This window comes from Myxocyprinus asiaticus, chromosome 42 (assembly GCF_019703515.2).
Source record: "Myxocyprinus asiaticus isolate MX2 ecotype Aquarium Trade chromosome 42, UBuf_Myxa_2, whole genome shotgun sequence".
NCBI lineage: Eukaryota > Metazoa > Chordata > Actinopteri > Cypriniformes > Catostomidae > Myxocyprinus > Myxocyprinus asiaticus.
The window spans coordinates 12818248-12843297 of NC_059385.1; the positions used below are offsets into that span (position 1 = coordinate 12818248).

The 25050-nt window shown below is 38.5% G+C and overlaps 1 protein-coding gene across 2 annotated transcripts in view; it reads left to right on the forward strand.

The window, feature by feature from the left end:
* The window catches only part of opcml (opioid binding protein/cell adhesion molecule-like), a 241270-nt gene that overhangs the window by 212816 nt on the left and 3404 nt on the right, over nt 1-25050 (forward strand). For both annotated transcript variants that reach the window (XM_051683519.1, XM_051683518.1), the window contains 2 exons: nt 24581-24715; nt 24828-24948. In XM_051683519.1, the coding sequence (XP_051539479.1) occupies nt 24581-24715; nt 24828-24948 (256 nt within the window). The remainder of the gene's footprint in view (nt 1-24580; nt 24716-24827; nt 24949-25050) is intronic.

Genomic DNA, 25050 nt, shown 5'->3' on the forward strand with positions numbered 1-25050 from the left:
CACCTGAAATCGCAAGTTCGAATCTAGGGCGTGCTGAGTGACTCCAGACAGGCTTCCTAAGCAACCAATTGGCCCGGTTGCTAAGGTGGGTAGAGTCACGTTGGGTTAACCTCCTCGTGGTTGCCATAATGTGGTTCTCACTCTCGATGGGGCGTGTGGTGAGTCGTGCGTGGATGCCACGGAGAATAGCTTGAGCCTCCACACGCGCTAGGTCTCCGCGGTAACGCGCTCAACAAGCCACGTGACAAGATGTGCAGATTGACTGTCTCAGACGCAGAGGCAACTGAAATTCATCCTCTGCCATCCGGATTGAGAGTCACTACGCCACCATGAGGACTTAGGAATAGGGCATACCAAATAAAAATGCAGATTTTAATGCAACTTTGCCCTCCACATTATAAGTGATGGAGCACCATGGAAGGTTGATTTTACGAGTTTGCCAGACAAGAAGTGGATTGTGTGCACAGTAAACACTGAAAACATGTATTTTGAGGGGAAAAAAAATCCTGCCTTTGAGTCATTCATTGCAGAAAGTAATAAGAGGACTCAGTTATGTTAAAGGTACACTCAGTAATTTTTTCCCATTAAAAAAGATTTACTCCTAAATAAATTAATTGTGATTTTGAAACATATGTAAAAAATCATGACCAATCACACAAGATGAGGACTCTAGTCATATCAGTAACCTTAAAAAGGCTGTTTTATTCGACATGGGGCAGGGGCACCCTTATGGTGGCTGACATGTTAAAATCACATGAACAGCCGAATATTACTCACTTAATCTCAGTAACCGTCTTTCACTCTTGGATTAAATTAATCATTGCTGATTGTGAATAGTGAATTTCTATAATGGCATCTGTAACTGAAAACTATTGATTTTGAATGATGCTGCATCCACACCACTAGTTGTCACTGTAAGTCCAAGATGACACAAGCAAAAAGTTAATGAGTGCACCTTTAAGGTCTTAGGATGTTCCTGGTAAATTTAAATTAGTGATTTATAAATATTTATGAATAAAAATAATAATACATTCAATATCTCTTCATAAAGTTGGACAGTTTTTAAATATTTCTTGTTGCTAGGTACTTTTAAAAACATCTTTAGTGAGGCAAAAACATGTGAAAATCACTGCTGTAAAGTCGGACTTTTCATTGCAAAGACAGACTTAGCATAAATGCAAATTTCCTGGAATCATTGGCTGACGCTTCAAGTAATCAGCGGAAATGGGGTTAAAAATGCTATTTTTTTGTTTTTTGTTTTTTTACTTTGAGCGCCAAGTTGAAGCTTCACCAGAGACTATTTAGCCTGAGACAGAGCACATGTATTAAAATGAATGGGAGAAATTGGAATGCCCAATATGGTGGATGTAGAGAAGGAAGTCCTGCCTTACAGGTAAAATAGCCAATCATCTTTTAGATGCAGAAATCTCCTGTTAGTCATCTCAAGGAGGCGTCTGTGCATTAGCTGGACTGGCCTGAAAAATAGCTTTTTTTTAGCTTGATCTGGGCTAAAGAAGCACAATTTTTGATACCATTGTAGTCAGATTCAACTGCTGATTTTAAATAGGCCTCTGTTCTTCCAGAAAGACTCAGAAAATATAATGATTAATGCAAATAAAGTTGGAGAATATTTTCCTTTGGCACAAGCCCCGTCCTACGGTTCAGCAATTGTTCGTTCGAAATGTCAGGGGAGATGAGCTTACCCCTTATGTGAGGATGGGACCTATACTGGTGATGATGTGGTGGTGGAGGGTACAAACGATGTCGGCATATTGAAGTGATAAAGGACAGCTGTGCGGAGCTTATAAAACATAGGCTGGATTTTGATTGGATGAGATGCCTTATTGAATGAATGATGTGATGCTTACTTCATTGATCGTAATGGCTCTTTTCATTTGAGCCAGGAAGCAACCACCCAGAACATGCTAGCAGTGCCCTAGCAACCAGATAGCACTGTGTTAAAAAAAAAAAAGCCTTTAGAGCAACCATATAGCAATACAATGGCAACCATTATCGTCATCCCAGCATTTTGGCAGAAGCTGTCTGACAGACATGTAAAGTGACTAACCACAGTTCTTTTTATATTTGACATTAAGGACTGGTTAACATTATGTAAAGAGAACAAACTGAAACATATGTTTGTTCAGGGATATCTCATTTATTTGTTAAGTGTCTCAAACCAAACTCTTGAATATCTTTTAAAGAGTCTTTAATGCTGTGAAATCATAAATGCTCTTTTGATGTGTCATATACACAGACGGCATTGTTTGCTGTGTACAGTGCATTCACAAGAACATGCTATTTTCTGCCAGCTCCCACTGCCCTTTGAGTCACCTCGTGCTTGTTTTAATTAGACTTTAAGAAAGCAAAGCTGCTTATTGATTGGGCATTTTTCTTTTTTTTTCTGGAAAGGTCATAGATCTAAATAAGAGTGGTTGTGAGAGCTGCTGTCAGATCTCAGATAAAGTTTTGATGCTAACGGGGAGAAGCTCGGGATGACTCAGTGCTGGAGGTGTCTGATCAATATGGCGGCACTGAAACCCATCGTTATGGGCAGAAGAGGCTGAAATAAATTACTCCATGATTGGAGGTGTTGGGGACCGCTCAGGGTGAGCCGGGACACTGGGAGTCTGCAGTCATTTAGTCCTCTCGTGCCACTCTTGATTTTTACTGGCTATGTTCAGAATTCATACAACCATACTATGTATTCAGTATGTTTACTGTGCATTGTGTGCTAATTTTCTGAATGCATTGAAGATCATCTACTACATTTGCCAAAATATTAATTATACAACAAGAGAACACTTCATGAAATATGTACAGTATCTCACAATGCGATGCACTCGATTCCATTCCATTTACAGTGCAACATGATCACACAGGAAATTGACATGTTGCTATCAAATGTTCTGATACCATGAAAATTACCACATTCTGCCAAGTTAAGGCCTGTTCTCACCAAATCCATGAAGATTTTGCGAGACAAACCTCTGACGGAAGGTGTATTCACACCGACTCAATAAAAAAATTATGTTCTTTCCATGGTTTTGATGCATTTTGAGGAGTATATCATGTGTTTTTTATGCGAGTGAGATGAGTAAAGAGCACTGTTGGATATTTATTTGCACATGTATTTTGCCACAAGTAAATTACAAATGGACACCTGAAGCCAGCTTCTCTTTTTATAATGTCTGGATTAATGCCTGGATAATGTTACACAAGGTACAGTGATTTAAATACACGTTGGATAATGCACATTAAGGATAACAGGTATATTATAAAAGTTATTGCATTATATTAAAAGAATATAAAAGAATACCCTGGTTCTCTGTCTTTATTAAAATGATTGCAATACTTTGTTATATTACACTTGCAATAAAAATAGCAGTGTGGTTCTGCAACTCGTTTGCCTACAGTAAGGTATAGCATGTACAGAGTCTTTTTCAGGGATTTTCTACAAGCTCAGTGCAAACGAACTGCCAAAACTCGCTGCTGTTTTTAATGCCATAAGATTATAATAGGCACAGTGACAGACATGTATTAAATAATGTACATTAAGACAAAAAACCATAAGAAGGCTTTCAAAAGCAGATCGGGTTTATGTTTGCAGTACAAAGGAATCATGAATGGCAACTATTTATTTTTAATTATATAATTTTCATGGGTGTGGATCAGCTGCACATATGCTGGTGTTTGCCAGTTGATTAGTGCCACCAACATGCTGGATTGAGCAGCTGCAGCGACTGACAAAAGCTCCTATCTCATTGGTCAGTCAGTTTTCATCGCAGACCGAAGAATAACAATCGGAACACTCTCTGTAAAAAAAAAAATAACCTTCAGATTGTCGGCGGACGATTTGATGGACACGATGTGCATAGCGCTATAGAAATGCATTGTTACCATACAAAAGCTCGTTCGGAACTAACATTCGTACCAGGAAAAGAAACGGACTTGGTGTGAACAGGCATTTACTGACAAGCGGCTTCTCCTATCAGACATTTTCGCATCAATTCAAATGTTTTTGCCTTTTCCTGTGGCGCTACTGATAGCGCATTGCGCGACCAGCCTCTGACACACGGGTTCTGGTCTTGTGGAAACCAGTAGTTGCGTTCACCTAATCAATGATGAGCGCCATTCGGAGGTTGCATATTCACTCTAAGAGTACATTTTTACTTTCACTGATGGTTTAGGATTGGGGTTTGGGTTAATATGGTTAATAAAATATGCATTCCTGTTGACTTTATTACATCATTTACAACTAAAAGTTCAAATCACTTTACATCTTGCTTTTGGCAGCATTTTTTGAATTGCACATTTTACCTGGAAAGTGGTGCTCACACATACTCACATGTTCAACAACACCTGCGATTTTGGCCACTGGGAGGTAATGGTTGGAATTTTAGTAAACAGACCAATTTAAGCTGAGGAGCTTTTGATCTACTGTCACTGAACTGAACACGAGATCAGTGTGATGACTGAATTGCTGTGATTTTTAACATCTTTTTATTTACTTATTGTTTGTACTGCCAAAAGTAAAGACATTTTTTATGTGAAATTGGCATTATAAAATAATAAAAAAGGTTTATTTCCTAGATAACTGGACGATAGTCTCTGAAATAAACATGCATTCAGGTGGTAAGGGCATGTGACAGCAATATTTGAATTGTTAATCACTGCAAAACATACTGTTTTCCATACTACATAGCAGGTAATGTACATCATCTACTGCACAGTATGCAGTCAGCATTACGCTAAAATTTCATTCCGAACACATCCACGCTCTTTCTTTCGATTTCAATTCAATTGAAAGTACTTTATTAGCATGATTGTGTTTACATACAATATTGCCAAAGCATTAATACACAAAACAGATAATGACAAGACAAATAATAATAATAATAAAATAGTAACAAATAACAATACAAATAGAATTAAAATAAGGTGCCAGGTAATGTATAAAAAAACTAAAAAAAAACTATAATAACAATATACACTATACAATATAAAATAAAATAAGCATTTAACAAGACATTATGAATGTAAAAAAAATTTAAAAAAATAATAAAAAAATACTGTGAACGAAGTACATTAAGGAAGTAATTGGCTTCTAAGGGTATGCACTTCAAAAATGAATTTGGCTGCGACTGATGCATGATTGTCCTCCCCCAGTAACACCTGCATTTGATCTGTTTCTGCTGAACTGGAAAACTGTGGCATGAGGTTTGAGATTTTGTCAAAGTATTTCTCTCTCACCTCTGTAAATTTCTCACAGTGAAGGAGAAATTGTGTCTCTGTCTCGACCTCATCAGTGTCACAGTGAGCACAGACTCGTTCTTCCTTTGGAAGCCATGTTTGTCAGTGTCTGCCTTTTTCTATGGCCAGACTGTGATCACTGAGTCTGTATTTGGTGAGGATCCGTCTCTGTTTTGGATCTGTTACAGTGTGGAGATATTCTGCTGGATTATACTTTCTGTTTAGGGCCTGATAACATTCCAATTTGCTTTGGTTTTTACTTTCATTTTCCCAATCGTACAAATAAGAATTTTTTCTTCTTTTATGATTTGGTTTATTCTGATTTGGTTTTGTTCAGCAGTGCTGGTCTGAAACTGGTGTTTGTTAGTTGTTAGTGGGTTTGTGAGTTTCAGAGCCAGCTGACAAAGGGGAATGGTTTTAAGCTTCAACTCATGGGTTTTAAGGGCTTCATGTTGCAGTGTGTTAGGGGAACTTGAATTCAGGTGTGTCCAAAATTTGAGGGATTGTTTTTCAATATGTATAATTAGGGGGTATCTGCCTAGCTCGGCCCAGCATGCATTAGTAGGTCTTAGTCTTTCTCTCTCTTTCTTTCTGTCCCACTAACTCTTTCATGTAGACATCTGTTAGATGCTCAAACACAACACCCCATCGACTAAGAAGCATTAAAGCTTAGCTTTTAAAGAATTTGAGAACTATCTGACTGCGGCGATGTGTTTTCTCTGTTTTGCGTTGTAATTATTGCAGTTTTATTTTGCGTCAAGCTCCAGGCGCCAGAGTGACCTATGGTGAATGGCCCCAGGATAATTGTATAGTTATTTTGTGGTAATTAGAGCATTGTAAAATAAAGTGTTATCATTTTTCCTTACAACCTTTCTTTCTGCTCTGCTGAGAAGGTGTGATTGTATCACCATACATCAAAATAAACTGTCCTCATTCTGTCTGTGTCTACAAAGTCTACAGAAGAGTGGAAGTAGTTTTTTTTTTCCACATTAGAACAGGATGTGGGTCAAATGCAAGTGTGAAACCAAGCAGATGTACTCTTTAAAGTAAAGGCACTGAAAGGAACAGAGTTGGTTTGTTTACTTACACTGCTGCCTGTGTATATGTGTGTGTGTGTGTGTGTGTGTGTGTGTGAGAGAGAGAGAGAGAGAGAGAGAGTGCGTGTGTGTGTGTGTGTGTGTGTGTGTGTGTGAGAGAGAGAGAGAGAGAGAGAGAGAGAGGGAGAGAGTGTGTGTGTGTGTGTGTGTGTGAGAGAGAGAGAGAGAGAGAGAGAGTGCGTGTGTGCGTGTGCGTGTGTGTGTGTGTGTGTGTGTGTGTGTGTGTGTGTGTAGAGAGAGAGAGAGAGAGAGAGAGAGAGAGAGAGAGAGTGTGTGTGTGTGTGTGTGTGTGTGTGGTTGTGCACATGTTCATTTATGCATCTGCTATCATTATTGATGAGTGGGTTATATTTGTGCACTGGTAATACTAAAGTTTTGTTTTCCTCATTGTTTCTTAATCACATTATCTCCTCGTTCCCGCTCTCAAACACATGCAAACATCCACAAGCATTATTTTCTCAGAGGCTAATTAACTAAACACCTCCTTTATAGTCACAACTCCCAATTCAATGAGACTTGATTTAAGCTCTTTAGCAGCAAATTTCTGCTTTCCAGGTATAACAGCAAATTGGTTTAAAGAGAAATCATTTGGATTACTTTTCCATCTCCATAATGTTCAATGTGGTGTTACAGTCTTTTGAACTCACCAAAGAGATTTAGCATAATGCTGCCTCATTTTACACCACACAACACTGGGAGGATCAACACGAATTTGAAGAAAACAACAGAATTTCAGTTTAAGTGGCCAATCAGTAACTAAGATCTAGAGTATACATGTAAGAGAGACAAAGATAGAGAGCATCTGATACATCTGTTTTTTTTATTTTTTTATTTTTTATTTTTTTCTCACCAAACATACACATTAGCTTTTCTTCAAACACATTAAGCACATTCTTTCTCATCAGTGATTCCTTAGTAATACTGTTTATAGAGACTGACACAGAATGTGCACTATGTCATGTTTTCTGTGGTGATTTTGGGGGAAATTCAGGGGATGTTCTAAATAGGCTAAAATCTGTTCAATTCAGCTGAGTGTGTTGCAAATTTTGGCAGCTGAAAGCATGTTAAAAATAGCCCAAAATAACGTTTTAGGCTTTCTTGTGTTTTCATTTCAATTCATTCTGCTTGATTTGCTATACAGGTTCCATTTAGAGTTTGTTTTATACAATTTCAGCTTTAAATGTGCTGTCTATTATTTTAAATAAATATTACACTTCTTTAGAAATTTGAGATTACATTTTATAATCCCCAGTTGACTTACATTGTTAGTGTTCTACTGTTGATCCCTCTTGAATTATACAAGTAATTTAATTTTTTTCTAACTATCATTGTTATTGGTTATCTGCATCAGCCTCAAATGTCCTAATAGGTTATTAGTGAAGTACAAATTATTTACTAAACTGAACCGAAACTGATCACAGAACTGTGATAAAAACTAAACCATGAGAAATTTGAACTGAACCCTTACATGTAACATCAAAATTAACAATATTGCTGCCTTGCAAGCACGAAAATGCAATTCTTTTATTTAAACATTATTTATTCAACACTCTTTCAAAATGCAATTATAATGAGGAAAACAAATAAACAAACAGGGAAGGGAAAGAATATTGTGAATGATGGGAATTTAAATTCTGCAGAAATTTGTCAGGGTTGTGAAGGCTTACTTAAATTACATATTGTGTATAAAAACACATATACACACATCTAGTTATTCTTGTAAGAAGTATGCTGACCCAATATGTGTAGAGCACCCCTAAAGGCAGAGCAGACTTGGTTATCATGCGGCTATCTGTCAGATTATGGGATCAATGAAGAGCTGCCAGGACAAGCCTTGAATAATCCACTGTAGTATTACTCGGGTGAGAGGGGAATGAGTGGGGGTCACTACGATGTTGTGTAAACCATGCTGGCGCATTTACAGTAGATACTTTACATCTGGTATTTTGCTGAGAATCATTTTGTCATTGAGTGCACATTATCACAACATGTTCCTGTAGCACCAACACAATTTACAGCACAGTGCCGAGTGAAGGGTTTCATATGAGTTGTGAAATGTGAAATGACATTTCAAAGTGCAATTGCAGTGTATATTATTTGTTACATTGTGTATTGTTGCAATACAGCAACATTTACTGTGTTTTGGGGTTTTGATATGAAGCCTCTGATTGAAATGCATTTCATTATTTGCAAATTTTGATCACTGAGACAAATATTTTCATGCAGGCCCTACTTCTTTTCAACTGAATAAGAATGAGAGAATATTTAATCAATATAACAGTCAACGTGAAACTGCATTTACAACCCATTTTACTTCCATGATGTGGCATATTTTAAAGTGAAAAAGCATATTCAATGAGAGAAAATCTAGGACGGGACTTGATTTTGTCCATCAGGAATTGATTGGATAAATGCAAACCCAGTTGTTGGAGGGAAGGGGTTAAAAAAGAATAAGAGGGATTCAGCCAAAAAGAAAAGTTGTTTCAGGCATTGTGATGAAAGGGTCCAAGGACAAACTTTTTTTCTTTCTTTCTTTTTTCATGTGCACTGATTATGTTTACAGTAAGACCAGGCATCTGTATTAACCCTCTATGGCATGAATTGTTATTTTGGGGGGAAAAAAATATTTCACCCCATTTTTTTGGGAGCTTGGGGGACCTTGATAATTTATCCATAATAAAATGTGTGTGTGTGTGTGTGTGTGTGTATTGCATAGGCCTTCAGCAATGTATGACTTGATGGTATACAGCTTCATATATTCCTTCTTTCTCATGCCAGTGCCTTCACAATCTCTTCGGTAGAGCAGCCAAGTGATATGGTCCTAATTATGCATCCGAGCACATCTTCACACTTTAGCATGATATTGCCCGAACAAAAGTGGTCTAACTGCGCAATGTTGCCCTGAGGCAACAAACCAAAAAACAAAGTTTTAGTATATAAATAAAAACAAAATAAATCTTTAAACAATCAAACATACTTCTTTACATACTCATGAACATGCATATATTTTTTTTATATAATGTTATTTAAATTTAAACATGCTAAAAATTTATATTTATCTTACCAATTGGTGGCACTGTGTCCCATACGGCTTTTCTTCTTGAAAGGACTGCTCCACCCTCAGACAAAATGCCACACCCACTTCAGCCCCACATTTCACTGAACACAGACATTTCAGGTGATATTATATATTTTCTTTTTATAAAAAAAAAATTAAAGGGGCAGTGTGAGGTCCAAAAAGTAGTTTGTTGCCTGAGGGCAACACCATGCCAAGCGATCAGGGTCACTTCGAGCCTGAAACCTGAAGCCTCCTTGTTTTTCCAAAATGTTCTGTATTTTTTCCCCTGCTCATTTCAGATATGTCTAAATTGGCCTACAGCTCTGGTTGTGTGGTTTGAAGAATCTGAAATTGTAAATGTTAAGGAGAATCAGGGTGATATGGGCATCTCCATATTGTAGTGTCTCAGCTGTGAGAGGGCTTTGTTTAGCCCTGGAACTATGACAGGCTTCCACTCTCTCTCCTTTAACCGCTCCTCCATCATCCTTCTCTCTCTGTCCCTACCTCCCTCTCTCTGTCTGACTGCTACTGTCATTCCTCCCTGTCCTTCTGTCTCTCCTTTTCTTCTCCTTTTTGAGGCTTGCATTACACTTGATAAAGCTTCTTATGGTCAGTGATAGACAAAAAAACAGCTGTAAAGTTTAAATGCACTAGAACACAGGTGAATCACTGGTCTTGATGAAAAAAAGCCTTCATGACCCTAATGGTTTAAAAAATAATAATAATAATAATAATTTATTAATTTATTTATTTATTGGTAGTGAACCATGATCAAACCATTATGATAATAACTGGTCGACCGATAAAGGTTTTTAATGTTGATATTGATATCTAAATACCAGCAGTGCTAATGATAATACATTTTAAAGTGTGTAATTTTTGTGCCGCTATGGGAACCAAGCAGAATTGCAGTTTCAAATGTAATTTTGAAAATGACAAAAGGTTTTATCTTTATTAGAATTTGGCCAAACAGATAATCCAAAATGGGCAAATATTAGCCGATTACTTGGCCGGGTCAATATACCCTTTTATCAGTAATAATAAAATAAATACAAATAGGACATTTCTCTAATCCACACAATTTATAGAATATGTTTGTATGTGACAGTTATACAACTAAATGTTTTGATACTGTACAACATGTAAACAAAGAACAAACAGAATTCAAATCTTGATTTTCATTCCCTGAAATTACACATTTGCTAATTTGCTCTAGCGTAACATTGGTGACAGTGGCATCCTCCCTTGAGTCAAGAACTAACTAGTTCATATCCCCTGTCCCAAACCAGTGTTATCAAGCCATGCTCATGTGTTTCAAGCACAATCAACCTCTTCTCCATCTTATTAAACCAGTCACATAGTCGATGAAGCCTGAAAAGAACACGTATTCCCTCGATGCATCGCTTCCCTCTTATCTTTCCATTACAAACTCACACATGCGACTTATGGGGGCCAGAGGATGGCGTCATACTTCCCTGTTGTGCCAAGGAGGAAAGATGGTGAGAGAAAGAGAGAGAGAGACAGAAGAGAGAGGGCAGCAAAAGCTGGGAGGCCTTGGTCATAAATCATTATTTATTTCTATCTAACAGAATTAACACTCTGATGAACGAACAGGACTTGACTTGTTTTCGGCTGCGCTGATTTATGGCCTAAATTTGCCAATGTTTTTTTTTTTGGGGGGGGGCAGGCAGATGATTTCTTTCTGGTTAAATCTGTTGACAAGAGCAATTCATGACGTTATACAATACATTCAGCCGGACCTAATATTTTACATGTACGACAATGGAAACATGGTGGTTTTCTTGCAATAGAGACAATATTTATGTATTTATCATGTTTTGAACTCATAGTTTTAGTCCTCAGATACCCACTGTAGCACAATTGCAATGAAATAAAAATTAAAAATAAATAAAATTAAAAAATTAACAAATATCTATTTTTTTTTAAAAAAAAGAGAGAAAAAAAAAACTATAAAAAATCCATCTTTAAAATTTTTCATAGCAACAATTAACATTAAATGTGTGTGTGTGCGTGTGTGAGTGTGTGGGTGGGTAGGTCTGGATGGTTTATGAGGATTTTTTTTTTTAGGTTACAAACTGGTAATTACAAGGGTATTACGCTATAAATGTGGTTTATGAGGACATTTTCTAGCACCTCCATAATTCAAATCGCTTAAAAAACATACTAAACAATGTTTGTTTGAAAATTTAAAAATGCAAAAAGTTGTTTTTTGTGAGGGTTAAGTTTAGGGTTAGGGTTAGGGGATAGAATCTATAGTTTGCACAGTATAAAAATCATTATGTCTATGGAGAGTCCTCATAAGGATAGCTGCACCAACGTATGTGTGTGTGTGTGTGTGTGTGTGTGTGTGTGTGTGTGTGTGTGTGTAATTTTCCAGAATATTGCACAAAAGATACAGTGGGCCTTAGCGGTCAACAAGTCTTTCCAGTAATTCATAGATTAACTATTCCTAATGATTCAGAGAGTAAGAAGGCTGCTCTGAAAATACTGAAGTTTCCATCTTTTAGCGTAGTTCGTTTTAGGTGTAAAAATATACCAGGATCATAAAAAATATTGATACAGTATGTATGAGGTACTGTATATTCTAGCATACTAGGAAGGTTTCAAAGGATACAAAGTCAAGGCATGCTTGCTTATATAATTAATTATAACAGTGGTGAAACAGTGCTGAGTGTTCGTCATTACAGTTTTTAAAGTATTGTTTAAGAATTCATCCAAAAAATAAATAAAATAAATAAAAATCATAATTTTTAGAACCAGTAACTTGCTAAAAACACTTTCCAGGAAAAAATATATTTCCAATATAAATTCTTGGATCAGTGAGAGTTAAACAAAATTATCTGAAAATGTAGTATTATAGTTATTATAATTACTTGCAAACCAAATGAAAAGGGATATAGGAGCTTTTAATTGCTCTATTTGACCAAACATTTCCTCTCGCCCACTCTCATCTTAACTTCTGCATTACTCCACCAAGCAGCCAAATGTTCGACAGTCATTGCTGACTGAAACTCAAGAGGGCAGGTCCATCCATTATAAAAGCAACATCCCACCGAGTCGTAATGGCTTCTCTCCTCTCAAAGGGAAATATTACGAGTCAGTAATTGATTGGCAGTTAGAAATTAAATCTCTGTTTTAATTAGAGTGCCTTGACTTTGACTGGCTTAATGAAGATCTATTCATACATAAATCATGTACTGTAGTAGTCAGATATTTATTTGGTGGCACTTGTTTGTGTACCAAAGAGAGAAAGAAATAGAAAGAGAGTAAAAAGAAAGAGCGGTCGTGAAGGAGTGGAGGGCCAGCGAGTTTCACTGAACTCTGTAACCATGGTGACCTGTTGCTTATTGGGGCATGATTGGAGGATTTGGACACTCTGCTTGAGAGATGACAGCAAAATACAGACAATGTTTTTTGCAACAGCTGAGGATCAAATATGGTTTCTTTTTGAGGCCCAGACAGAGATGAATTCTGAGATTCTTTTTTTTATTTTATTTTTTTAGATTAATTGATTGACATAATCACACACATGCCTGTATGTTTTTATATATATTTTTTTTAATAATTTGTATTATTATTATTTTTTATTTATTATTATTATTATTCAATTATTCCTCCTTTGACATTTTTAAGGAAAAGTTAACCGAAAAATAAAAAATCTGTTATTGTACAGTGCTGTACTCTACTGTTCTTTATGTATACTGTAAATAGACTTGGCGTGCAGTGCACAAGTTGTGTGGTCTACTTTCATGGTACGTTTTTGTCCTTATTGGAGCTTGACAGTCCCACTAACTTTGCACTTTTTTTGTATAAATTAAGAGTAGTATGAATTTTTATTTTTTTATTTTTTTGTGTTCTAATTTTGTGTTCCACAGAAAATAAAAATCTGTATGGTAAATCATATTTTTATTTTTATTATAGGACCAATACTTGACAACTGGAATTGATTTTCAGGGGTATTTTTTAATCTTTATGATGGCATATTTCATAGAATATATATAGAATACAGAAACATGCAGGATGCCATCTATTTGTGTCAAATACTTCAGATTAATCAATTAATTTAAATGCATTTTCTATCTAAACAAATATTGGCTGTTATTTGTAAAATTAAATCAGCACTAAATGCAAAGATGGCTGTAAAATAATAATATCATAACACAATAAACGCGCTGCTAGAATGCAATTGAATACATATTATACTCCTTTTATTAAATTATACAGCTCTCTACTGTCTACTGTCACAGTAGATTTTGAAGTAATCACTGTTTCAAGAGACATTTTTAGCTTTTTTTCATTAAAAAACTCTATATTAACACAAGCTTCTGAGACAGCAAATAAAGAGATCTGACAGATATCTACAGGCCACTACAGTGTCTGCAGAGGCACTAAACCCACTAGAATAGAATAGAATAGAATAGAATAGAATAGAATAGAATAGAATTTGTGTTATACAACAAAAATCAAACTAACAGAGGAATTCACTATAGGAGTGTTTTTGGATTCCACATTTTAAATATCTGGGACATTGTTGTCACCTTCTGTAGCATTTTGCCCCCAGCCTTGCTTAAATTCTGTCTCTGCATTAGTGTAAGTAGATAATGACTGAATACTGTATTTGGTTGAACTATCCCTATAATTCTGGACCTCCCTTATAAGCATAGACAACAGCTAAGTGAGCTTCAGAGAAAGTGAGCATTACCATCTCTCACTCCTTCCCTTCTTTCTTTACCTTCCCGTTCTTTCTTGCTCTCTCATCCAAAAGTCTGACCTCTCCGCCTTACAGCTTTTCCAGAGCCCAGGTCAGACTGATCGTGGTAAGGCCAGATAAAGCACAACTATTGTTTTCAGCAATAGTCCACAACAAGGTGATAAAAGAAAAGGAATCATTTGATCTTTTTTCGAAGGTACCACACGGTTTTTGAGGAAAAAATGAATCTCGCTCCTAGCCTGGTTTAAGGTTCTTTGAAACCCTTTTGAGTCCCTAACTTGCTGCTTGTGGCATGTAATGAAAAGTCCTTATGACATCCTCATTTTCTCCGTTATAAGCATTCCTGTAATTAGCTTAGTCATTGCTTTACAATATGAAGCAATCATCATTTGAATTTTTATTAAGGAGGTAGTCCATTTAGGGACGATTGCAAAACGCAATTAGGTATGTTGACAAACAGTAATGATGGTCAGCAGCTTATTACGAAATCATTAGCACACTGGAATCTCATTATATGTGTAATATCATTCCATAATGTGTTTATTAGTTTATGAAGAAGCCCTGGATGCCTGCTGTGGAGGAACAAAGAACATGCTCACCTCCATAATACAATGCAGCTGAAGGACAGCTTTTGCAACTCATAACTGGGCTTGCTTTCATGTTGTATTACCAACAACATTGAATGACCCGTTTTTTTTTTTTTGTTTGTTTTTTTAATGCATGAAGCCATTGACCTACTTGGTGCATGAGTCTAGAAATTACAGTTTTTTACTGTCTTACTGTTTTTCACTTGCAATTTATTTCATGGACCCTTTTGAAAATGACTTGATTGTTTTAAATGTTCAGGTACTAATTATGTTGACTTGACAAAGCTAGCATACTGTTCCCTATCTGTCACTCACTCGACGTTGTGTCGATGTAGTGACACTAGGGGTCACCCTTGGGAGCCCGAGACACCTCTGGTCTTTGATAAAAGGCCAATGAAAATTGGCGAGTGGTATTTGCATGCCAATCCCCCGGACATACGGGTATAAAAGGAGCTGGTATGCAACCATTCATTCAGGATTTTCTCTTCGGAGCCGAACGGTCATGCTCATTGAGCTGAATACTACTGTTCATTCACCTCTGCTGGATCTGACGGTGCATTTCAGCAGCTTCTCCCTCCTCTGCACTGGTTCACTGCAGAGAACGCCCCTGGGTGCTTCGGCAGAAAAACAAGAGAGTATATTTTCTGAAAGAGCTTTTCCTCCTCTAAAAGAGTATATATTTCTCTAAAAGAGCGGCACACACGGAACGTCTTTTTAAAGATGCGTCTTTTTAAAGATGCCTTTCCGATTGTGTGTTATTCCTGGTTGCGGTCATTATCTCTCAACTTCGGATGGTCATGATCGCTGTCTTTCGTGTCTGGGCGCGACCCACACGGAGGCAGCGTTTGTGGATGGTTCATGTTCTCACTGCGAGAACATGACCATGGCAACGTTGCGGTCACGGCTTGCTTTCTTAAGAAAGCAAGCCACCCCAGCGGCTCCCCACCTCGGTCTTTCTACCTACGGGTATGAGGCCAGCGCGGCTAGCACTGGGGGCAATTTGGGGACCCCAATGGGATCGTCTCCGCCGGGTATCCCCCCGCGGACCTCCCAATCCCCATCACGCTCGTCTGCCCCAGTCGGGCTTCCGGATGAGTTCGCCGGCTCGTCTCACGGCGAGTCTGGCTTCTTGTTTGGAGCCCGCGAAGATGACGAGCTCTCGAGCGCAGCAACGGAGAGCGGGCTTGTCCAGTTGGACGCGGAAGCCTCAGCTGGGCTTCCCCCTTCGGGGACTATTGCCCAGTCACAGGCCGATGCCGAAATGATGGACATTTTTTCCTGGGCTGCCGCGAGCGTCGGCTACGTGATTCAGTTCGCCAGGCGCCCGCCCAGGTTCAGCGGTATTCAATTCACCTTGGTCAAGAGCGAAAACGCTGCCACCTTGCACGCAGAGATCGCTACCCTCCTACGGAAGGGCGCGATAGAACCTGTCCCTCCAGCCAAGATGAAGAAAGGGTTTTACAGCCCCTACTTCATCGTACCGGAAAAAGGCGATGGATTGCAGCCAATCTTGGACCTGCGAGTACTGAACCGGGCTTTACACAGACTCCCGTTCAAGATGCTGACGCAAAAACGCATTCTGGCGAGCATCCGGCATCAAGATTGGTTCTCGGCGGTAGACCTGAAGGATGCGTACTTCCACGTCTCGATCCTTCCTCGACACAGACCCTTCCTGTGGTTTGCATTTGAGGGTCAGGCGTATCAGTACAAAGTCCTCCCTTTTGGCCTGTCCCTGTCTCCTTGCGTCTTTATGAAGGTCACAGAGGCTGCCCTTGCCCCATTAAGGGAGGTGGGCATTCGCATCCTCAACTATCTCGACGACTGGCTAATCCTAGCTCACTCTCGAGACATGTTGTGCGCAACTAGGGCTTCAGGTCAACTGGGAAAAGAGCAAGCTCCTCCCAGTTCAGAGCATCTCTTTTCTCGGTTTGGAGTTGGACTCAGTCTCCTTGATGGCGCGCCTTACGAACGAGCGTGCCCAGTCAGTGCTAGCCTGTTTGAAGGCATTCAAACAGAAAACAGTGGTTCCACTGAAACTTTTTCAGAGGCTCCTGGGGCATATGGCGTCCTCGGTGGTGGCCACCCCGCTCGGGTTGATGCATATGAGGCCACTTCAGCACTGGCTCCAGACTCGAGTCCCGAGATGGGCATGGCGCCACGGGACATATCGTGTGGCCATCACGCCGGTCTGTCACCGTCTTTTCAGCCCTTGGACTGACCTCTCGTTTCTACGGGCAGGTGTTCCTCTAGAACTGGTGTCCAGGAACGTCGTGGTCATGACAGATGCCTCCAAAACAGGCTGGGGCGCTGTTTGCAACGGGCACACAGCCTCCGGCCTCTGGACGGGTCCGCGACTGCATTGGCACATCAACTGCCTCGAGTTGTTGGCAATTCTGCTTTCCCTGCGGAGGTTCCGGCCATTGATTCAGGGAAAGCACGTGTTAGTTTGGACAGACAACACGGCAACGGTAGCATATGTCAACCGCCAAGGCGGTCTGTGCTCTCATTGTATGTCACAACTCACCCGCCGTCTCCTCCTCTGGATTCAGCAGCACTTCAAGTCGCTGTGAGCCACTCACATCCCAGGCAACCTCAACACTACAGTGGACGCACTGTCACGGCAGGTTTCCCTCAGGGGAGAGTGGAGCTTGCATTCGAGGTGGTCCAGCTGATTTGGAGTCGATTCAGATGGGCACAGGTGGACCTGTTCACCTCCCAAGAATCCTCCCACTGCCCGCTCTGGTATGCCCTCAATGAGGCTCCCCTCGGCATAGACACGCTGGCACACAGCTGGCCCCCCTGGCCTACGCAAATATGCATTTCCCCAGGGAGCCTGCTTGCACAGACCCTGTGCAAGGTCAGGGAGGACGAGGAGCTGGTCGTCCTGGTAGCACCCTACTGACCCACCCAGACATGGTTCTCGGACCTCACGCTCCTCGCGACAGCTCCCCCCTGGTGAATTCCCCTGAGGAAGGACCTTCTTTCTCAGGGACGGGGCACCCTCTGGCACAGTCCCCAAAAAGGGCCGTTCAACACTCATAACTATGTTGGGGGTGGTTACTTGTCGACCTGGTGTGCTGGCTATGAGGCACACTGTAGTCTGCCCACCACACACTGCCAGTTCACGTAACACAGTTCAGCCAATTGTGGCGTTTCGGATAGGGAACCCCAGTGTCACTACATCGACACAACATCGAGTGAGTGACAGATAGGGAACGTTATGGTTACTTGTGTAACTTCCGTTCCCTGATGGAGGGAACGAGACATTGTGTCCCTCCTGCCACAATGCTGAAATGCTGAAATGGCCGGACCTTATATCGGCTCCTCAGCATAAAACCTGAATGAGTGGTTGCATACCAGCTCCTTTTCTACCCGTATGTCAGGGGGAGTGGCATGCAAATACCACTCGCCAATTTTTACTGGCCTTTTATCAAAGACCAGAGGTGTCTCAGGCACCCAAGAGTGACCCCTAGTGTCACTACATCAACACAACGTCTCGTTCCCTCCATCAGGGAACAGAGGTTACACAAGTAACCATGACGTTATCCATAAACCGTGCCCAAAATTTCTAACACTAACTCCTTTTTAGAGTTTTCAAGCGACATCCACCAAACCTGGTACAGACCCTCAGAATATTCTATAAATGTGCTATGACTTTTCTTACTGATCAGACTCATAGTTTTTGCACAGCGGTCCCATAAAAAATTCCACAGACTTACATTGATGGAATGTTCACATCCATCCATCCATTCATCCATCATAACTACACCATTATGGGGGCAAAAATGAATGTTTCAGTATGGAGAAAGGGGTCAATGTTTTCTGAGTAAGGGAATCATTTAGCTTTAGGATAATGAACTAGTTTAATGGTCACAGGTTAGATAAGGGGAAAAAAAAGAGTTTTCAATGGTGATTTATTATTCATGAAAACTAGGACAGGATTTAATCAACCTAGAAAATCTTTTATTTATCTATTTCCCCTTAATCCATTCTCTAGACCAAAATCAAGAAAGCTAAAACAGGAGAAGAAAATAAAAAGGCAATTAGCCTGTTATGCTGATATGCATAACGTGCCTAAGTTTAATCAAACCACCTTATAAAAAAAGTCAGACATCCCCTTAACAAAGACTTAATCTTAATGTTGTCCTGTCTGCTTCAGTGGTGTGGTCATTATAAACTACTTTATTTTCTGTCTTGAATATGGGAGAGAGTCTTTAACTTGATTCTTATCTCCGAAGTTCAGTTATAGAAGCATTTCCTACTCCTTTCTCTTGCAATCTGACTGTACAGAACACAGACAGAACAGACCCATTTACTTAACAGCATGTTGCTTCTTCATCTATCCTTCTCCTTAACATTCTAATAATAATTTGCTCTATTCAAGAGGACATTCTCTTGACAGCAGCAGGATTATTACTCCGTGCTGAATGTAATTGCTATGGGCCCTGTGTTTGGTTTCTGTCTTTAAAGTAAACATTATAAATCATTGCTTTGTGCCTCGCCTATCTACAATAGCCCCATCTCCATTCAGAAATCAAACTGACCACTCTGAAAGCTGAATATAAATGAAAACTACATGTGAATAAGTAAAACATTGTGTAGCTCAACGTGTCACTATTATATCCAGTCAGGAGATATACTGAAAAACAAAAAATACAAGCAAACGATATTTAGTTCTGAAAAATGTTAATTGCTGCATATTAAATAGCAAATGCAAGCACAACACATTTCCCTGTCAAATTTATTTATTTATTTTATTTTTTTATGAAATAGAATTAATTAATTAATAGTGCTAATGATGTTTAATAAAAATGTTTAATATCCCAATTTGCATTTATAATGGGATTGCATGACTAAGTAGTGAATAATACAGTTTAGATTTAATATGTAATTACTTTCTGGAGCAGCTTAAACATTGTTATTGTTTGTCCTGCTGTTAACATGCAATGTCTGTAAAATGCACACAGTAGTATAAAATGCCACAAAATATCAGATTTATATTTTCACTCAGTTGTTCTATGGAAAAATATTATATATATTAAAATGTATTTTATTTCACATTTTGACATTCTATTATGACAAATGTACAAATATGAAAAAACAAAAAAAACAAAAAACAAAACAAAAACAAAAACAACAACAACATAATTTTCAGCTGGTGTCAACAGTGTGGTAGGTCATTCTTACATGCTGTGATATCTGATTTTATTTCTAAACTGACAAAAAAATATGATCAATATGTTGTTGTAATTATGTAGAAACACCCAGTAGCTGGCGTGACAACATATCTGGTGCCAAATGCCATTTAAATACATTTGTTTAGTATACTGAATGTTTGGAATGAGGTTATAGCTGTTTTTTTATTGGACTGCCAACAGGTTTTGCATTTGTCTTTTTTACTTGTGTTTCTGTGCTCTTTATATATTATATATATATATATATATATATATACACACACACAGCTATTCAGAAAGCAAAACAACTAAAGCTTTGTTACAGAATAAATAATTATCTTTGTATTTGTCGGAATCCTTCAGATGTTGTCATGACAACCATGCCTGGCAAGTTTTGCAAAGTCCATCAAAAGGAAATCTTTACTTAAATGTTCATTGTTATAATTCAGAAGCAGTCTTTCTTTGTGCTGCATTGTGGGGCCAAATGTACACTGCCTGGCCCCCAACAAATTTGCATACTCTAATATTTCGTTGGACCGCCTTTAGCTCTGATTACGGCACACAATCGTCGTGGCATTGTTTCGACAACCTTATGCAATGTCACAACATTTATTTCCATCCTGAGTTGCATTAACTTTTGGACGAGATCTTGTATTGATGACGGGAGAGTTGAACAACTCCGTAAAGTCTTCTCCAGCACATCCCAGAGACTTTCAATGGGGTTAAGGTCAGGACTCTGTGGTGGCCAGTTCATGTGTGAAAATGATTCCTCATGCTCCCTGAACCACTTTTTCACAATTTGAGCCCCGATGAATCTTGGCATTGTCGTCCTGGAATATTCCCATGCCGTCAGGGAAGAAAAAATCCATTGATGCGATAACCTGGTCATTCAGTACATTCAGGTAGTCAGCTGACTTAATTTTATTGCCGCATAACATTGCTGAGCCTAGACCTGACCAATTGAAGCAACCCCAGATCATAACACTGCCTCCAGAGGCTTGTACAGTGGGCTCTATGCATGGTGGGTGCATCGCTTCATGCGCTTCCCTTCTTACCCTGACGTGCCCATCATTTTGGAATAGGTTAAATCTGGACTCATCAGACCACATGACCTTTTTCCATTGCTCCACAGTCCAGTATTTATGCACCCTAGTATTTAAGTAAATTTAAGTAATTTTTCCGTAATTAGTAATTAGTAATTAGCCTCACTAACAAGTGGCTTTCTTGTGGCCACACAGCTGTTTAGTCCTAATTCCATTTAGTCCCAAATGCATTATGCGTGTGGAAATGCTCTTACTTTCATTATTAAACATAACCGTGAGTTCTACTGTCGATTGTTTACGATGTGACTTCAAGCGTTTTAGTGATCTCTGATCACGATCATTCAAGTTTTTTTCCGACCACATTTCTTCCGCAAAGCTGACGGTTCACCACTATCCTGCCAGGTTTTAATAATTTGTTGGACAGTTCTTAACCCAATTCCAGTGATTTCAGCAATCTCCTTAGTTGTTTTCTTTGCTTGATGCAGGCCAATAATTTGCCCCTTCTGAAACACAGTAACATCTTTTCCATGACCATGGGATATGTCTTCTGACATGGTTGTTTAAGAAATGAGAAGTTACACACTGCATCAGTTAGGGTTAAAAGAATTGTTGCCAGCTGAAAAATATTAATCACTGCAATACTGATCCAATCATAGACTCTTAAGTATCTGTTTATTTAAATCCAAATGGTGACTTTTATTTTATTTGATTTTTTTGGCCAGACAGTGCATAACAGCAATTGAATAAAAAAAAAAAAAGTATTGTCCATGAAAAATCCCTCTGCCTGCATTGACAAATAAAACAGTTAATGAAGTGTGTGTAAACCAAAAGAAGGACAGAACACTATGGCCTTCAATTGTGATTGCCGGTCTTTTAGTGATGCTCTTGAAAAATGTACATCACATCCTTTAGAAAAGGAACCTCTTTGTACAAGAAATGCAGCAAAAAGAAGAGATGATCAGACGTCATCATCTGAAACTTCTAAATTGCGCTGATTATATTTGGCCAGACATGAGTGTTTTGATATTGAAGAAAATATATTTTTCCTTGCTCCAAACTTCTGTAAAAGTTAAAGCAAGAAGTAAAACTGCCATTAAGTTTGAACAATTATTTGCATTTAAAGGCATTTTTGGTGCTTAAACATTGGGGATAATTGATAATACTTTGAGGTTTAAGATCAAACATGAAATAGAGACAGAGAGGGTGCTTCTAAAAATCATAATGGTCAAATTAAATGGTAGAAGTGAGCAGCAGAGTCAAATTTAGGGGGTTATTATAAATCAGTATTGCCCACATGTCCAAACTGCTACAGGTGCATCTCAATAAATTAGAATGTCGTGGAAAAGTTCATTTATTTCAGTAATTCAACTCAAATTGTGAAACTCGTGTATTAAATAAATTCAGTGCACACAGACTGAAGTAGTTTAAGTCTTTGGTTCTTTTAATTGTGATGATTTTGGCTCACATTTAACAAAAACCCACCAATTCAGGACCTAGATTCTTTTTTTAAACTGTATTTAACATTGGTGTATTTTATCATTTTCATCAGTTTTGCAGCCATTTTATAAAAGCAGTAAGCCACTTGAATATGTTTGTTACAGTGTTTTTACAACAGCCATTGTTCCTAAGAACTGTGGTAAACTCACTGTAACACATGCCTCTCATGGCTTACTGCTTTATTTTGTACAGTATCTGAAAATGGTTTTAAATCTATATCGTTATAACCATAGTGTTATTAAAAGTTTGGGGAATATTCAAGCTTTGGTTCAGAAAGGACATCAGATGTTACAGGGAATCTGGGCTGATTCTTTATTGAACTATACTCTTACTGATTGCTCAAACCTTTCAGAACAGGGCTGAGTCATATAAGGAGATAAGAATAATTACCAACCTCTCCTACAGTCCCCAGTGTCATGGTATTAGAAACAAAATAACAACCTAAGTCCATTCCTCAACATTTTCACTGAATGAAGGAACGAGTCTGTATAATGAGATGGCATAATGTAGAGCTTTTGCTGTGAGTGACATTTGCACTAACTGGCTGCCTGAACCTGCGGGTGAAACTTTATTTTGCTCCCTCAGAGGAATAACTGAATAATCGCAGGTCTCTCGTATCTGTTTTGCTTGATAATAGAATTGGAAAATAGAGGTGTGTTTTTTGGTAAAATTATTAACTTAACAAACAAAGAACATCAACAGAGGGTCAACCGGGTCAGCCAAGTGTAACAGATTTTGCTTATTGACATTCACCAACCTTGTTCTACCTTCATATTGAGCTAATGTAGAATAAATTGTATTAGTTTAGACAGATCATAGCTGAATAAGTATGCATGCTTTAGGATTCCACAACAACAGCAGAATATGGTCTGGATTTTATCTGGCTGGAGCTCTGTTCCAGAACAAGCCTGGTAAGCTACCTCATTGCTTACTGGCAACATAAGCAGATAACTTGTAAGACAGCATCCTGTCCATATCATGAAACATCATCTAGTGACGGATTGTGACGTTAACATGATGTTTAACGCATGATTGACAGATACTAACACAGTCAGTGGTAGCTACCATACAAGATTTTTATCATAGTTTTGAGGTCGGGGGCAACTGTAACACTAGTTATAAAATAAAACTGTGATTTTTTTCAAAATATTTTTTCACCTGTAGTAACTATCTACTGGGATCTTACTACAACCTTTGGATGTGAAAATAACATTTTGGTGAATTTTAGTTAATTCATTTTTAAAATAATCTAATACTACTCATATTATTGGATGTACTGTAAAAATCTCACCTGTAGTAAATCTGTCTGCCCACTGGGAACTTACTACAACCTTTGGAATGTGAAAATAAGGCAAATATCCAACGAATACCGAACCTAAACTAACTTTACCATGCAGTTAAACATAAGCCTATATGTCTTTACAATGTAGGCATATGCTTCAATAGTCTTATGAATGCATGGTTTTCATCATCTCAAACCGGAACAACGTCAAAGACAGCAGGTTTGTCTGGTAAATCTGGCTATTTGATGACAGAGACAGCTCAGCTGCAATAAACGTGGCACGTTTTGGAGAATAAATGGTAAAGAATATAATATTAACTGAGACGAATTTATCTGAACAATTAAAGAGCAGATAACTTTTATTCTCTCTCACAGCATTGAGGAAGACAACGGTGCAGGTTGACCAATCAGAAGAAATGGGCGTTTCAGGCCCACCCATATGTGCGAATCAAATATTCAAGCCATATATTAGTGAAATCAAATAATCAAAACGCACAGTGTCCTGTGGCTATTTTTCCAATGTCCTATTTTTAACTTGAGCATTAAATCAAAATTACAAAAAACAAGTCATTATTTGATTTTTAATATTGGTTTTGTACACGAATAATGAAATAAGTAGTTTTTGGTTTTTCTGATTTTGAATTCCAAATTGAATATGAAATGAACAAATGATACACGGATTCATGACAGTGACATGTAACAGTTGTGGCCCTTTGGTGTTTTGTCCAACTTTGTTAAAAACAGCATAATGTGTGCACCAAGATGCTTTTTAAAAACAATTTTCAAATGTGAAGTCTGAATTTGTTGTATGAATTTAAGTGTTAAAATAATCATTATCCTTATGTGTGTTGGCACAGGTAGCAAAATTATAACCGATGGCGAGTATGTGCAAATGTATGGAATTACCAAAGAGATGTCCGGGTCATACGACTGCATCACTTCAAATGACATCTCGCCTCCAGACGTGAGGACTGTTCAGGTTACCGTAAACCGTGAGTATTGTATTCATATCATTTCGTATAAATGCCTGTTTACAGTTTATGTTGCTACCAATTTTTCACATACATTTCTGAATTTCTCAAATACTTGTAATTAATTTTACAGATCCACCTGTCATTTCGCGAGCTCGGAGCACAGGAACGGCTGTCGGCCAGAAAGGGGTTCTATGGTGCGAGGCGTCAGCCATTCCTCTGGCGAATTTTGAATGGTATAAGGGGGACCGCAGGTAAGACTATAAATGTATACATTTTTGAGCATTCTTCTTTCTAAAATGAAAAGTAGATAGGAAACAGGAAATGATTTGGTGACAGAGAAGGGGATTGGTACA